Genomic DNA, 16,756 nt, shown 5'->3' with positions numbered 1-16,756 from the left:
GTGGATGTGTATATTTTACTGTTTTGTTTGAAGTGCTCAGTCATACCGGGATGAATGGAGAGACCTCTCCCCTATCCTCAGGTTTCCATGTAAACGGAGAGGTTTGTTTGCCACTTGTGTCATTGAACGACTGGCACTGAAACAAACCATCAAGGAGCTTTGGGTAGAGTTAATTAAATTCTGAAAGTTTCTTGTGTTAAGCATAAAAAAAATGCATCTTCTGGTGTGCAAGTCTTTTGCTAACTGGGATTTTACTTTCAGAATTCCTTGAGGTTGGCAAAAAGCAGCCTGCCCTCGATGTTCTCTATGATGTTATGAAAAGTAAGAAACACCGAACATGGCAGAAAATCCACGAGCCGATTATGCTGAAGTACCTGGAGCTCTGTGTGGATCTCCGCAAGAGTCATCTGGCAAAAGAAGGACTGTACCAGTACAAGAATATTTGCCAGCAGGTACGGTTTCTGATTTTTTGTTTTATTTATTTATAGCAAGCATGGTATCTGTCAGCTGATACAATCTAAAAGTAACTGAATCGTCTTGAGTTAGAATTAATCTGCCTTTTAGATGCTCTTGGGTTTGTAGCGTTTACATTTTAAATATTTGCTGCCTGTTGTGGGTGGAAACATCTTCCCATTTTTTTGCCTTTGGTGTAGGTTAACATCAAGTCTTTGGAGGATGTTGTTCGAGCCTATTTAAAATTAGCTGAAGAAAAAACAGAAGCAGCTAAGGAGGAATCCCAGCAGATGGTACTGGACATAGAAGACTTGGATAATATTCAAACTCCAGAAAGGTGGGCAGTCTGTCTTTAAAATGTAGTAATTCACAGAAAGTATACTTATTTTCATTCACAAAGCTGAGATATAAATGTGGTGGATTTGAAATGGAATACTAGTGGTGGTCTAGAGGTTTTCAAAGTAGGGAGAAAGCAGGAATTTTGCACTGAACAAAATCCTAAGTCAGAGTAAAGAAAAGTAAAGAAAGTAAGTAGTAAAGAATAGAAAATTTGTGGGAATGGTTCTGTGAGTTGGGTCACTGCTTTCTAGTGTGTGCTCTGATTTGCATCTGTAGTGGTATTGGAAAGTTTATTATGGAAAGCTTCTCATTACCAGTTGATGTATAAATGCAGTTAATGATGTGAGACCAATGTAATTCCTGTATCTGATAACCTCCAGTTTTTCTCTCCCCATTGTGCATGAACAAACCAAAGCAAATGTTATTTTATAATTGCTTGGGTAACTGATAAAATAATAGAAGAAAGGGCATAAAAAGTACGTTCAGAGTTAGAATTAATTGGATGGATAATGACAACAGAGAGGAATGGAAAAAAGGATCAGTAAATACATCTGCTTTAGGTTGTGCGTGTAGACCTTCCCTGGCAAGTAGTGCTGGGTTAGGGTGACACAAGTCTCCAGCTCTGAGAAGTCATTGTGTAGTCAGTGTGTTTTGTGGGAGAACTTCCTATTCTGCTTCAGGCAAAGTGATGTTAGCTCCTAGAGCCTGTTGATGTAGGGAATGCTCATGTTAACTCAGAGGACAGAGATGTGTGGGTGACAGCTGTGGAAAAGGGGTAACAAGGCAGGGGTGAAGACATGTTTTAAAGCATTCCAGCTGAGTTTGGAAGAGGCCAGACATTGAATCTGGGGAAAGGTGAAGCTATTGATCCCTACCAGAAGGGATGTTGGCAGCTGAATTGGAAGGGGACTAAGACATTGCCCAGTGAAAGACTGATGACATGTACTGACAAAAGGAGACAGGAAGCAAGAAGGAAGTTAGTGGGAATTCTTTCAATTAAAATCTTTGCGCAGGAACTAAAAAAATAAAAGTTTTATCTTCTGATGATAGAAAATGGGAAGAAATTATTGAAGTAGAGGTTATTTGTCCTGTGTAGGAATAGAAGTATAGTAGTCAAGTAATACTGATAAAGACCTGGAGTAGAAGGCTGTGGATTTATATGTTGACAGCAGAGCTCTCTGGGAGAAGTTGGTTGCAAAAAAAAAAAAAAAGGGTTCCAGACCTGTCTGCAGTAGTTGTTCCAGGATGGCAGTGCCATTCATGTTTTTTCCAGAGCCTGAAATTGTTACAGAGGAATCCCACTAATAGTTAAACAGTGAAGATGGACTGCCTGCTCTTTTCCTTGTTCTCCTTTCTATGACTGAGGACTAGAGAATGTGTGTTTTCAATCACAATTCTTTATCTGAACAAGCACAGTTTCTTTATTGTTCTCTAGGTCCTGTTTTCTAATCTTCTCATACTTTTTTGCTGAATTCACCACTCGATCTGTTGGAGAAGCCACTGGTGATGTGTTTAATATTGCACATAGTACTGGTGCTCAGGGAAGCAAATTAGAACTGGAAATGGTGTAGTAGAAAAGAGCTACAGGAGTTGAGAGTTTATATTAGAAGCATAGTTCAAAAAGAATTTTAAAAATGAAGGCTTAGGGAAGGTGATTCTTTGTCAGTTTGTCATGGTGGGTGGACTGTTCAGCATAAAGGGACCACGTGAGACATAGCACTGAATTGGTCTCAGTGTCTCAGGAACCAATCTTGTATTTCTCTGATGAGGGAATGAAGTTATGGCCACTAAACACAAGATTATCACATCTTGCTTTTGACATTTATTTAAGCGTCTTTTTCATATCAAAATTTTTAAAGGATTTGATATTTTAAGTGTTCTGGTTTTCGATGTCTGTAGATTGTAAGGCACACAGTGCCTCTGTGTCACGTGTCAACAAGAAGTGAACTCTGGCAGTGTTGCTGGTGGCTAAAAAAGAGCTCTGAGCAAGTACGAAAGTGTCTGTGTTGACAGTGATACCTCACTCTAGCAGAGGCCCAGTGCACAGCTCCCTGGTAGAAAAGGGAAGGTGAAAATTCTGGGATTCATTTCCTTGGCTTACTCGGGAAGGATACAGAGGTTTCTGAAGTCTGTTACCTCTGGAGCTTGGACATGTCAGTTGTATATGCAGGGGCTAGATTTTGAAACTTAAAAGCAAGGACATTACCTACATCCTTTAAAGGGAAAGGGAGCCGTCTGAGGGACCAGTTTGAAAATAAGCAATAGACTGTTCAGCAGCAATTTTCTGTTCAGATTTGTCCAGAAAAATTGATGAGAATTGTAGGGAGTAACCCACTTTTGTTTTTTTGTTTTTCCTTCCCCCCTGCCCTGACTACAGTGTTCTTCTGAGTGCTGTAAGTGGAGAAGACACTCAGGATCGTACTGACCGACTGCTTTTGACACCCTGGGTTAAATTTCTATGGGAATCCTACAGACAGTGTCTGGATCTTCTCCGAAATAATTCTCGAGTGGAACGCCTGTACCATGACATTGCACAGCAAGGTAGGTCCAAAAGATGGAAACTCAAAGTGTAATGATGTGGTGTCCCACCCTTAAGGGGAAGGGAGCATCCAAGATTCACAGATGCTCGTGGTTGAAAGGAACAACAAAAGTCAGAGGGTCCCCAAAAGCTTATGAAGTTTTATTAGTAAATTACACACTTGGCATGGAAATTGGTGTGTTAGTCCCTGAGCTCCCAGGGTAAGCACACAGCTGTGCACTTCAGATAAAGGGATAGGGTGAAAGAGAAGACAGAGAGAGAGGAGTTGAAAAGGGGAGAGAGGAATAAAGGAATAAACAGAGATCAGCGATCCTGGCTCCAATGTCACCCCAGCTGACGGGGTGTCCAGGGTTCTGGGGTGCATGCACACCTGGGCTTTGGGGGAGGGAAACTTTTTACAGGTAAGTTTTCCCCACCCTGGAGATCAGTTTCTCACTTTGTATGCAAATCAGTTATCGTGCCCAGTCCATTCTTCTGGACCTTTCTGGAAGTGGGTTGGAGGGCCTCGGGAGTCTTGGGTGGTCTTGGTGCCCCCCTACAGTCCATCCCTGCTTCTCAGCCTCATTCCTGTGCCTGCACTCTACTGTGTTGTGCTATCTCCAGGAGCCAGAACAAGGACCTTTGTCCTAGAAAAGTGCTGCCCTACCCCTGTATGGCCCCTTTTCCAGCCACATCCTGGTTCTTTCTCACAGTGTGTTACTACCAACAATCCTGGGTTGTTTTTGCCAGCAATCCTGGGTTGTCTCCACGGCTATCCAGCTGTCCATGTTTGAGACATGCATTAGCTCTGTTATCTTCTAGGCTTCTACATCACCCTGTGGCTCAAACACCAGTATGGACTTGGTGATCCATTGAAAAGGGAAGCGAAGACAAGAGAGAGAGGGAAAGGGAGAGAGGGTTTGTCTGGACAAGTTACCTCTTAGTGGCTCAAGTTGTTTAACCGCTCAGACTGATGACAAGAGTTTTTTTCCCATTTGGAACATCTCTGTCTTGTCTCTTTAAATGCAGTCAGGCTGAATAACAGAGATCTCTTTAGTCCATCTGGTCCAGTTTGGCCTTGACATTCCTCAGGCGGAATCTCTATTTCTGCTTCATGAAGTACTTGCCACCTTTTTGGGGGGGATTGTGATTAGAGTATTACATAATTTCGTGTCTGGAGGGAGTGGAACTACCTGTAAAAGTTTGGCAAGCACAGCATGTGCAATCATGGGTGAATGTTTATAGCCCTGTGTGGGTCTGCTGAAGGTGTATTGCCCTCCTTTACAGGTAATGGCCAGTTGAGCCTTGTCATATTCTCAGCGTGGAATCATAAAACCCACTTCTTTTACATCTAGAGTTGCCATCCACAAGTGGGACACTCCGAGTTTTAGTTACCAGTTCTGCAAAATTTAGCTGCTTGTAGGGTTTGCAGTACCGGGTACCACAACTCTTAGTGGGGCCAAATCAACTAGAACTTCAGAAATTCCATCTCACACCACAGCCAAAACCCAGCACTGTGACACACCAGCAGTCCTTGAATCAGGGAGTGCAGGTGTCGCATGGAGTGAGGGCACTGCCGAGAGAAGAAGCCACAGACTTTTCCTCAAGAGGTACTCTAACTGATAATTTAGGGGAGAATATAAGGGAACATGGCAAAAGTTCAAAAGGATATCCTACAATCCAGGCAAAACATTGCACCAGAGTACTGACCCAGCACATACTTACTTATCCACAACACTTAGTCAAAATCCAATCCCTCCAGCTTTGAGCTGCCCAAAACAGAGGGAGCAAGAAGAGAGAAGTGTTCTCACTGTCCCTGCCGATCTGAGGCTGGGTTAGGGGCTCCAGGAGGTGTGGTGTGTTGAAGTCTTCCTGGCTGCTTTTAACTGGCAGCTGCTCCAGGGCTTTCTCCTGTGGGTTCCAGTGGCTGCCATGAGGGATAGGTACCTCCCTGAGGTTCGACCCATCCCTTCCCACCTCCACACACACACACACACCCCCCCGAGGTGGTTCCAACCCAACAATTACTGATCCAGTGCCTCACACCATATCTATTAGAAATTTCATTAATTGCTGGTGAGAACCAACTGGAATCTGAATGTCTGGGCCATTATTACATGTGTATTATAGGATTCCACTTGCTGGATTTCAGTCTCCCCTGGACTGTGACTGTAACGCTCTTGCAAATCAGCCACCTGGGTTGGATCAGATGAGATCATTTTTTGTGTGTGATTTCCCACTCCACCCTGAGGTCCAGTGGATTCAAATGGGATTGAAGGAGATAAAGAGTCATCTTCCCCTGGTTCTCTGTTGTCGGGATCATGCCAAATGTTTTTATCCTGTGCACAGCTGCTATACTTATTCTGGAACTTTGATATCTTGGTCACTGTATATGGCACCATTTTAGTAGCAGTTTGCTAACGCTGACCATCGTCTGTGGTTTCAGTTTTAATTAGGGGTCAGAAATGTTACCTCATCATCAAGTGACTCTTTATCAGAATAATAGATCCATTTGCTGTCTTCCAACTCCTTCGTTGGATACGGAAAGTCAGAGTTACGAGACTGTGGTTCTGCAAATGTTTGTATGTATCACTTAGGACTCGGTATTTCTGAAAAAAGAGTCTGCTAGATTTGCAACTCTGGATCCAAATTGTGCAAGTACCTCAGGAAAGATGACTGTCAGGTGAATTCTAGGTGCTTCGGTGTATTTAAGCCTTTGTGCTACAGTGTCAAGGCTTCCTTTTGTGTCTGTTTTAGTAGAGACATTCTAGAATTTCCAGACTGACAGTGGCAGAGCAAAAACTGATTTTTGAGAGGAACTATGGGATCAAAGGCAATTTTTTTTTCTGTGTCATTTCCAGTCATTTGAAAGCTTTCTTTAACTTTACCATATTTAGATGACTTGAGAATTTTACATTTTACAAAGCCCAAACTTGAATTCATGCCGTACACAGGATTTCATTTACTCTTAGTTCAAAATAAAAGATAGAATCAGTGCATAAATTACAACATTTTTAAAGAGACTCTTAAGTGTTTCCTATGCTCATTAGGCTTAATTGTGTAGAAACATCTTTATTTTTTGAGGTCAAGATGGAAGTGCTCTGCAGTGTCACTTATTCATTGTGTGTGACAGATTATATCATGTTTGACATATCTTTTGACTGCAAATGAAGGTTCTTTAAATGTGCTGGTTTACATATTTGAATCCCGTTTAGAACTACCATGAAGTCACCATTAGTGCACGTCCTTAATTTGTGCTGTTCATTGCTGCAGCTTTCAAGTTCTGCCTGCAGTACACGCGCAAGGCCGAGTTCCGTAAGCTCTGCGACAACCTGCGGATGCACCTGGGGCAGATCCAGCGCCACCACAACCAAAGCACAGCCATCAACCTCAACAATCCCGACAGCCAGTCCATGCACCTGGAGACCAGGCTTGTGCAGCTCGACAGTGCCATCAGCATGGAGCTGTGGCAGGTATGCACAGGACTCTCCCCATCACGCTGTGCCCTCCGGCCTTGCCAGAACCTGCTCTGTGCAGTTCACGGTCCATGGTACATGTAGCAAGGTGGAGAAAGGATGATAGCTAAAGAATGAAGTTTTAATGTCTAGAACATGGTGCTGCTTGCATGTTGAATGCTTAGTCTGATGGTCCTGTGTTTCAAAGCAAGCTTTGCTGGGAGCAGTAAATGGTAGAGTAGCTGAAGTCACTTGGAGTTGTGACAGTGAGGAGCCTGGAGAAGAGGAGGCTCAGGGGAGACCTCCTCACTCTCCAACTCCCTGACAGGAGGGTGTAGCCAGGTGGGAGTTGGTCTCTTCTCCCAGGCAATGATCAGTAAGACAAGAGGGCAGGCTCTGCCAGGGGAGGTTTAGGTTAGATATTAGGAAGGAATTCTTTCCAGAGAGGGCAATCAGGCATTTGAATGGGCTGCCCAGGAAAGTGGTGGATTCTCTGTCCCTGGAGGTTTTTAAGAAGAGACTGGATGTGGCATCAGTGCCATGGGCTGGGAACCACAGTGGGGTTGGATCAGGGGTTGGACTTGATGATCTCAGAGGTCCCTTCCAACCCAGCTGATTCTCTGATTCTGTGATGACACCTTCACCTCTGCCAGCATTTCTAACATCAAATTCCTTAAAAAGCCAAGAAATTCCTTTAAAAGCCAAGGCTGTAGTTTTTTGGGGTTGTGAATTAGGAGAACTTTCTCTGTTGTGCTGTTTCCATTTTAGGGGTTTAGGTAATTACATCTAAGGCATTTCCAAGTTTTCCTGTGTTTTAGGGAAACTATACCCTTTTTTGATCACAAAAACTATTTTTATGAAAAATGCTAAAGCCAATAAATAGTACAATTGATATAGTAGTAAAATAGTAGAACTTTTGTTATTTCATTTTTGTTTTTTTTTCTCCTTTTGGTTTGTAGCTTGAAAATCTGAAAGAAAGAAGTTTTTGAAAAATTACACAAACTAATCATTAAATTCTAAGCATATAGTTAATGGAGTTGCAGTATGTCCAAATGATTTCTTTATTAGGAAAGGAGTATGTAATTTCAGGTAGCTGGCAAAACTGAAGTCTTATAACCTTTAATGAATTCATATTTTTCTTTTTTTTTTTTGGGTGTTGCAAAAAACTTCCTAAAAGTGTATTTGTTTTTTTTTCTCTTTAGGAAGCTTTCAAAGCAGTGGAAGATATTCATGGACTATTTGCACTGTCTAAGAAACCACCCAAACCACAACTGATGGCAAATTACTATCACAAAGTTTCCACTGTCTTCTGGAAATCAGGAAATGCTCTCTTTCATGCATCCACCCTTCACCGACTTTATCACTTGTCAAGAGAAATGCGAAAGAATCTCACACAAGAGGAGATGCAGAGGTGGGGAAGGATACATAATGTGATCTTAGATTCTAATTTTAACCCCCTAGGTTCAAAAATAAACTAAAATGTACCCCAAAAGAAGCAGATGACAGGCATGACCTATGAGCAGCTCTGCCTCAATTGGCCACTACTAATTACCTCAAAAGAAATCTAGAGCAAGAAGGATGTTTTACAGAGCTACAGTGTAAGTATTGTGAACACCAGGATCACCTTAGTTAAGCTTCCTTCTCTTACTGCCTTGGAAGCTAAGCAAGTCAATGAGTATCTGGGTTTTTTGTTTCCTTTTTCTCTTCTGAGTGGTGGGATTTATTTCACAAGATTTCATGGTAGCTAATGTAAACTTCTTAATGTATAAAAATCTGCATGGGCAAAGGGCCTTTAATTTTTTGGAAATAGGGATGAACTGGCAAGGCTTTTGAGGTGTGCAGAATCATTGACTGCTTTAACCTCTGAAGTTCATCTACAGGCCTTTATAGAATAAGAATCTGGTTGTAATATATACTTGATAGAAATTCTTACATTCCTGTTCACTTGGGTACTAAGACCAGAATTTAAGCATTTAATGCCACTTGTTCTGTTACATCAAAAAGTACATCTGTCTTACACTGTAAATTTTAAAAATAAATTCATTCAAAATGACTGGGATGGATTTGCATCTAAAAGTTTTTAAAGGTGCTGCTTTGTGCCGTTTTCATTACTTTATAGTGTTTTGGTATTTACAGAAGCAGCTTAAATTTCTTTATAATTTCTTTGTATATATACATATGTACATACATATCAAAGTTACAAAACTCTTTCCTCTTGTTCCTGAGGAACACTGCATTCTGTCCTCTCATGGTGCAGGTGGCATCTTGGGTTTTGCATCGTAAATGCTACTCGTTCCTCTCTTGAATTGGCACGTACATGAACAGGAATTATTAAGTGTTCTCTTGCAGTTCATCTCTTGTGCTTCTGCTTTGTCAACAGGATGTCTACTCGAGTCCTTTTGGCCACTCTGTCAATCCCTATAACTCCTGAGAGGACGGATATCGCTCGCCTCCTGGACATGGATGGCATCATCGTGGAGAAACAGCGGCGCCTGGCAACTCTGCTGGGGCTGCAGGCCCCCCCCACACGTGCCAGTCTCATCAATGATATGGTAGGTGGTGCTGGCCAGGGGAGCAGCTTTATAACACTGTGTCCTGTTTTCCTTCTGGAGCACTGTGCCTGGCTGGGGGACAGCAGTGTGGTTCGTTGTGTGACTTATGGTGCAGCGTTAAACCTGCAGATTCACAGGGACTGTTTGGAAATGGCAGTGACAGTGAATTCTTGTGTGCACTAAAGAGTCAGATTCCATATTGTCCTTTATGTCACCCAAGCAACAAATGTCGTTTTGAAATTCTGAGGGGTCTGAAATGAGTTGTGAGCTAGAACTTTGGGGGTTTTTTTCCCTGCTCTAAGGTGTGTTATTAACTGAACCAAATGTTTCTTTTTTAAATGTATTTTGGATAAGCACAGGTCATATATCAAATGGCAGACCATGCAAATCTAAGTGATTATGAAAACTTCTTTGTTTTCAAGGAAGGCTGGATTGATCTATCCTCAGACCCCCCCCAGATACTCGTAAACAAATCAGACATCATCATAGGTATTTTCAGAGAATGGTTGAATTTTTTGCAGTCCTTCACATGCATGTCTGAAACATACATTCAAAGCTCATTTTGCAGTGTAAGTTAATTCTTCTTCAGTACCTCTCCAGTTTGCCTCAAAACCACAACTTAAGGCTTCATAAATTTAATCATGAATAGAGGTGTGTGATTTTAGTTTGGGCTAGGATTTTAGGTTGTGGGCCTACAAGTGTGTTAGGCCTTGTGTCTTGGAAATAGCTAAGTTGAGGATGGTGCTCTAGTTTGTTTACCTTGTTTATATGTTTTATGTCTCCTTTTCCATTTTTAAGTACATTTAAGTGATGTAATGTAGAGTTACTGTCACTGCAGTTCAGAATGTTGCAATGAGAAGTAATCTGTATTAAAATGTACATGTGGTGCCTGTTTAACTTCTTGAATATGGAAGTCTTAAAGCATAACTGTTGGTTAATATTGCATTTATTTTGAGATCTTTGGATTTTTTTTGTTGACTGTAGGTCAGGTTCAACGTAGTGCAATATGTTGTCCCAGAAGTGAAAGAACTTTACAACTGGCTTGAAGTAGACTTTCACCCGCTCAAGTTAAGCGCCCGTGTCAGCAAGGTGGGTTTTGCAGCTCTGTGTGGTAACTGGTCTTGACTAATAGTCTGTTATTTGAATATTGATTTGTAGTAAATATCAACTGGCATCTTCTATTGCCAGATTTTTCAAAAGTAGGCTTGATTTGGTCAGGTTCTGTTGATGATGTGATACACGAGTTGCATCATGTTATTGAAACAGAATGAAAATTCACTCAGGTCTCTAGGGTGCTCTTCAGAGGGTCCCATAAAGATGCAGAGTTTTGGGAATGCATCAGAAGGTTTTTTTGGTGGAGGTGATAGTCAGTTAATTCTGTTTAAATATGGAAAGTGAGAAAGCTGTGTGCACGCACGTGCAGGCGAGTGGGTTGTGTGCAAAGTGGAAAGATATACCAGTGACTTTTCACTGTTAAAATACAGAGGCTTGGGAGGTAGAATAACGTGAGAGCTGTTGATTAGGTTAGTGCAAATTTTGCAATTGATGAAGCACATCATGTTCTTTTTCTTCAACAGTGGGAACAAAGATAATTGAGGTGCTAAAAAGAACTTGAAGGTAAATTAGCAGTGTGGTAAACGTTGCCAGTACTGTCAGTCGCCTTCATACAAAACCTGTTAGCTATCCATTATAAATGAGTGTTCTATCAGATGCACTTCAGTAAAACACTGCACTCTCTGGGCAGAAGTGCTGTTGTTTCATAGGGTGTAAACCAGAAATATTTATGAGCCATGCTTTGTACTTTAATGGTGAAGTCTGTACGGGTCGATGCAGATGGAGTAACTTTTCAGACTTTTGGTAGGTTCTCAACTGGGTGAAAGACCAAGCTGAAAAGGAACCTGAACTGCAGCTGTATGTTCCTCACCTGCAAAACAATACCATTCTTCGCCTTCTGCAGCAGGTACGAGTAAAGAAAATGTATGTTCCCAAGTATACATAAGTTAGTAAATGCTTTGGAAGGAGAGGAAATTGGAAACTTTCATGCTGAAGTAATTTTTTTTGCCATCAAATAGAAGACCATTATGATTTTGAGATTTTCTTTTCCCTGGTATATAACCTGTATCTTCAGTTTGTGTGTTGTTTAGGTACAGCCATAGTAGCTGTACTCAATACTGGGGTACAGTGGTGTAATCCCTTGCCTATTTTTTCTTCGTTGCTTACCTAGTTTCTTAAAACTTTGCTTTGGAGTAAGGTCTGGGGGGGGTATTTTGCTTTGGTTTTTGGTTTATTTTGATTTTTTTTGTATCTAAGTGTTTTACAGGATGCACATTTCATTGACCTGCTTTCATTACAAGTGAGAGCAGTGTTATTTCTGGTGTGCTAAAGAAAGAGTTGAAGGCTAATTAGCAGCATAGCTGTGTGTAGTTACTGCTGCCAGTCTCCTTCATACAAAGCAGCCATGCAGGAATGGCATTTAATCTTAGGTTAAGTTTGAATACAGTACAGAAATCCTGAAAGAGCATTTACAATTGTATTATTATGTGTACATTCATTTGTTGACAGTTTGGTAAATTAACTCTAAGGCCTGCACAACAACTTACGTTTCTGATTTCTTTTTATTGAGAAAAAATGCCTGATCATTCTGTTCACACTCAGGTGGCCCAGATTTATCAAAGCATTGAGTTTGCTCGCCTGTGTACCCTGGTTCCTTTCGTGGATGCTTTCACGCTGGAGCGTTGCATCGTGGATGCTGCCAGGCACTGTGACTTACAAGTAGGTGCTGTAAAAAGACTCATGAGAAGTTGTGAATGGGCTCACGTGAATTACATGGGATGCAAATGAGCTGGCTGACGTGTAACCCAAGGAAAAGAATTGATTCTGATAGGTGGAGATAAGCTAGAGTAAAAGATGCACGTGATGCTATATTAAGAACTGAAGATTATTTGCATTCTGGTGTGTATTTTTGATTTAGGTCAACAGCCATTAATGTAAGTCCAGTAGAACTAGAAGTTGAAAATAAAATTTGTGGAAATTTGCTTTGTTAGCCCCAGTCATTTAGTCCAGCATATCCTGAAGCAAGTTTAACAAACAGGGATGTGAATTGCTGCCTGTGCTGCATTAGTTGTGCAAGACTGAAAAGCCAGCAGTTGCTGACGTTGGTTTGTGTCTCACCAAGGGACTGAAGTGAAGCACCAGTGTCTGAGGCGTGCACTGGTAAAGTGTCTCTGTTGGGAGAACAACAACGAGGTGCAGGTAGTTTTTAGTTGAGGTTGCTTAGTAATTATCCATTTAGGTTTTTAGATGAGACTGAGTTAATTCACTTAGGTTAACACACAACCTGAGTTTATATTTCAGATGTGTTGCAGTTCCCTGCACTAAAGTTAGGGTTCTTGTTTTGTGTATTGCTGATGTGGAGGAAGAGGCAAGAGTGGTTTGTCTTGTCTATGAAAGAATTTCATAGAATCATTGGAATTTCAGCCTCTTCCAGGAAGAAGAATTTTTTTTTTTTTGGTTGGTTGGTTGGGGTTTTTTCCTGTATAAACCATAGAAATAAAACAGTCTTTTATTCACAGTGCTATATTTCTCCTACTAATTTGGCATTTCTCATAGAATGGTGTAGCTAATTTATTTTTAGAGTAATTTCTGCTTATGGCTTCTGTTGACTCATATTGGTCATAGGCAGAGCAACAATTAATTAATACAATCATTTCCTTCCCTTTTTTTTTTTGGCAAAGGTTCGCCTTGATCACACCACCCGGACACTGAGTTTTGGTTCAGATTTGAATTACTGTACTAGAGAAGATGCCCCACTAGGCCCTCAGCTCCAAAGCATGCCTTCTGAGCAGATTAGAAACCAGTTGACTGCTATGTCCTCAGCTCTGGCTAAGGCTCTTGCAGTCATTAAGCCTCCTCACTTAATGGTAAGTTGTTTAAAGTGTTATGAGAATGTTGACAAAATCTGACATTTTCCCTGTGTGCACTGTGTGATGTTCCTCTGCTGCCTTTTATCCAGCTTTTTGTTAAGTTTTTGCTTGTCTGATCAACTGTTCCTTCCAGTAATCTGTTGTCAGTGCAGTGGTAAACAGTGTTGTTCTGCTGTCCCATCCCTTCAGAACAAACAGTTGATCCTTGAGGTGTTCATACATACACGTGTTGTCACATTCCTGAATTTATTAGTGATAAAGTATCCTTCTGCATCTGCTACATGCTCACCTGTTCTAACAGAGCTCTAACAGCTTTTCTGGTTTAGCAAGGCAAGCTTGTCTTGAAGTTGTGAGATCATACTTGAAGGAGTTCCTTAGTTTATCTTTCCTTGGCACAGGAATGGCAGTGAGCTCTCTAAACGATTAAGTTAGCGTGACATTGCAGGGATTTGAGGAGGTGCTCTTGTACATTTGTTTTATTTTCAGAAGTGTACTGCTCTGTTTTTCAGAGCATTTTGGTAATGATCTCTGATCTAATTTGACAGTAATGATGGGCTGCATTTGCCTCTTTGTGGATTAAGTAGAAACATAAGCTAATAACTCAACACTTAAAGCTTATATTTTAATGAATATGTTTTCTCAGATTAGATGTTCATTTTACTTTCATTTTTTTCAGCCTAGTGGTAATCAGTTATTTGTGCTTGTAACAAAGTCATTCTTAAAAAAACTCATCTAGTTAGTGTTTGGTTATAATTAAAATCATGAATTGCCAGTCTTGCATGTATCAGGCTTAGGATATACCAAATAATAACTTTCCCACAGGTGAGCCTACAGAGCTAGGATTTGTTTAAAATTTTGCATGCATATTTGAAAATCCAAGAGCCTGCTTCCTTTATTCCTCCTGGAGAAACTGCTGTTTTGAAGAACCTGGAATGTGACTTTAAGAGTGGAGTCTAAAAACACGAACAAAAGATCCCCCAGCACAAGAACTGCCCTGTCCTTGTCACTCCCTGTTCTCCTCCCTGGGGCTCTTGGCTTCAAGGTTGGACTCACATTTCAGGTTCTCCAGAGCCCTGTAGCAGCAAGGTGTAAATCAGCCTCGGATTTCCAGCATGCTTTGGTCGTGGCAAGTTAAACCTTCACTTCTCTTACAAGAGCAGTGGTAATTTTTTCTTTTGCTTTGTGTTTATGAAAGATTTCGTAGCAAACATATCAAATATTTTTTCCATATGGGAAAAAAAGGCTGATTGCAAGATGTCCATGTTAGATTCTTTATACAGGTTGAAATACTTAGTGATCTTCTTAAAATATAAACACACAAAGTAGAACTGTATCATGACACCTAATGCTGACTTACTTGTGTTAGTTTGAACATGCATTACCTGTTTTATAGTGTTTAAGATAAAAAATACTTCCATGTAGGTTTTCTCCTAAAAAGATTTAACTAGTGATCAGTATTAGTCAGATGGTCATTTTGAAGGAAAAAACCATGCTTTTATCTGTACATTCATGGATAGAAATGACAATCTCACACTTGGTATGTTGGTACAGGAAGCTGAATGACATAAATGACATAAGTGCTGGTCATTATGCCTGTAAAATTGGGGAACAGTATCAAGTTTAATATGAATCTGTTCAGTTAGAGAAGCTACAGAACAAGTTGATATCCTTTTTTCCTTCATCATTCAGATCAAAACTTTTCAGTCTTTTCAAGTGCTTAAGAACTTTTAATTTGTCAGATTTGTTATAATTTACAAAATCGTTAAATTCATCTAAAGCTTTTCACTTTTGCATTTCTGGCACCTCCATTTATCTTTAAATGTTTGCAGATCTGCCACAAAGCATGGATGTTTGAGTGTTTTTGTTGAATGCCCTAGAAGTGACAGATTACTAAAAATACCTCTGAAGGAGCTCACGTTTCACGACTGCATTTCATGATCAGCATGACTGGGGGAGTGTAGAGAGCTGATTGGGCTGCAGTGTTTTGCTGCTTGATGGAGCTGGCACAATTACACCTCCTCATGTGTACAGCATGAATCTCCACAAAGAACTGTGTGGGTACTCTGAGAAGGCTGCTGAAAGAATAGTCTACATGCTAATATCTAGAAGCCTAGTGCTTTTTATAAGGTCATTACAATGGGTTTATATGCAATGTTTATATCTAAATTGGTGACTCATTTTTTTATCATCTCACAGACAGTGCTTCGTGTCAATTAGGATATTTTCCTCTTATATTAGTGTGTCTGGAAAATAACAAAACTCTAAAAACAAAGGAGCTTTGGTGAAATACAGTCCATGTGGTGGTATGCTTGCAAACACATGCAGAGTCGATCAGGATTGACCCCCACGCCCCTTCCAGTTAGGAATTTCACTCTCAGTAACATCTGGGTGTGCAATATTTTTGGGTGGAAAAATGTAAACCATTACACCTGAGCCATGTTGCAGAATATTGTCTTTTACAGACCACAGGGTTCCAGTCAGTTGACACTACCTTGGATGCCACTTGCATGAGGGGTTAGATTTGCCATCACACCGTGCAGTTGGCAAGTTTGGAGAATACAATGAGCTTCGAGTTTTCTTTGAGAAGCGTTTGCTGTCTTTTGTGCCTTTTTAAAGAGCTGCAGCATGCATCATTGTCTTCTTTTTAATTTAAATTCAGCAAGAGAAGGAAGAACAACATCAGCTGGCAGTCACCGCCTTCTTGAAAAACTCACGGAAGGAGCATCAGCGCATTCTGGCGCGTCGTCAGACCATAGAGGAGAGAAAAGAGCGCCTGGAGAGTCTGAACATCCAGCGGGAGAAGGAAGAGCTGGAACAACGGGAGGCAGAGCTGCAGAAAGTCCGGAAAGCTGAAGAGGAGAGGCTGCGCCAGGAGGCCAAGGAGAGGGAGAAGGAGCGGATCCTGCAGGAGCATGAGCAGATCAAAAAGAAGACTGTTCGGGAGCGCCTGGAGCAGATCAAGAAAACTGAACTGGGAGCCAAAGCCTTTAAAGATATTGATATTGAGGTGAGTGACTTGTTGCACTGTCGAGTTATTTTCTTACCCTTTCGGTGTTACATTGCTGGGCTGCCTGAATTTCATGCGGTTTTCTGGCTTTATACTGTAACTGGTCTTAAAAACAGCCTCTCTTGAAAGTGAGACAGTGTAAGTAAACCTGAATTCTGGGTTTAGATGGGATCTTTTTTACCTGCGGGAATAAAATCCGGCTTGGTTGGTTGGTTGGTTTGTTTTTTGTTGTCCCTTTTTATTTGTTTGTTTGGGGGAGGTTAATTTTGAGTGTTTTGTTTTGTTTCCCTCTCCCCTGTAGCTTAAATGGTATCTGAAATACAAAATAGACCTCCACATCCAATTTTGTAGTATCTGGACTGTGTCTCAATTAAAAATCAACATTAAATGCTTTATAGAGCTTCTTAAAAATAAAATACAAGTTGCCCAGAAGAGAGGAAAAGAAACAGAATGTTCCTGAAGCAAATTATTTTAAAAGTTAAAGGGGAAAACTGCAGAGAAGCTTAAAT

General features: G+C 40.9%; 1 protein-coding gene across 2 annotated transcripts in view; it reads left to right on the top strand.

Annotated features, from left to right (window-relative positions):
• The first annotated feature begins 266 nt into the window (after positions 1-266).
• EIF3A (eukaryotic translation initiation factor 3 subunit A) overlaps positions 267-16,756 on the top strand; it is a 32,940-nt gene continuing 16,450 nt past the window's right edge. Inside the window, exons 1-11 of one of the 2 annotated variants that reach the window (XM_017809273.1) lie at positions 267-452; positions 654-790; positions 3,170-3,333; positions 6,584-6,783; positions 7,968-8,176; positions 9,146-9,317; positions 10,302-10,406; positions 11,179-11,277; positions 11,973-12,089; positions 13,052-13,237; positions 15,900-16,247. In XM_017809273.1, coding sequence (XP_017664762.1) covers positions 315-452; positions 654-790; positions 3,170-3,333; positions 6,584-6,783; positions 7,968-8,176; positions 9,146-9,317; positions 10,302-10,406; positions 11,179-11,277; positions 11,973-12,089; positions 13,052-13,237; positions 15,900-16,247 — 1,875 coding nt within the window. In that variant the 5' untranslated portion in view covers positions 267-314. The remainder of the gene's footprint in view (positions 453-653; positions 791-3,169; positions 3,334-6,583; positions 6,784-7,967; positions 8,177-9,145; positions 9,318-10,301; positions 10,407-11,178; positions 11,278-11,972; positions 12,090-13,051; positions 13,238-15,899; positions 16,248-16,756) is intronic. The other variant, XM_017809274.1, reaches the window with a different exon arrangement.

Source organism: Lepidothrix coronata, unplaced genomic scaffold (genome assembly GCF_001604755.1).
Source record: "Lepidothrix coronata isolate B3197 unplaced genomic scaffold, Lepidothrix_coronata-1.0 Scaffold25, whole genome shotgun sequence".
NCBI classification, from domain to species: Eukaryota; Metazoa; Chordata; class Aves; order Passeriformes; family Pipridae; genus Lepidothrix; species Lepidothrix coronata.
Note: the sequence above shows the minus strand (reverse complement) of the source record. Positions and strands in the feature narration are given on the sequence as shown.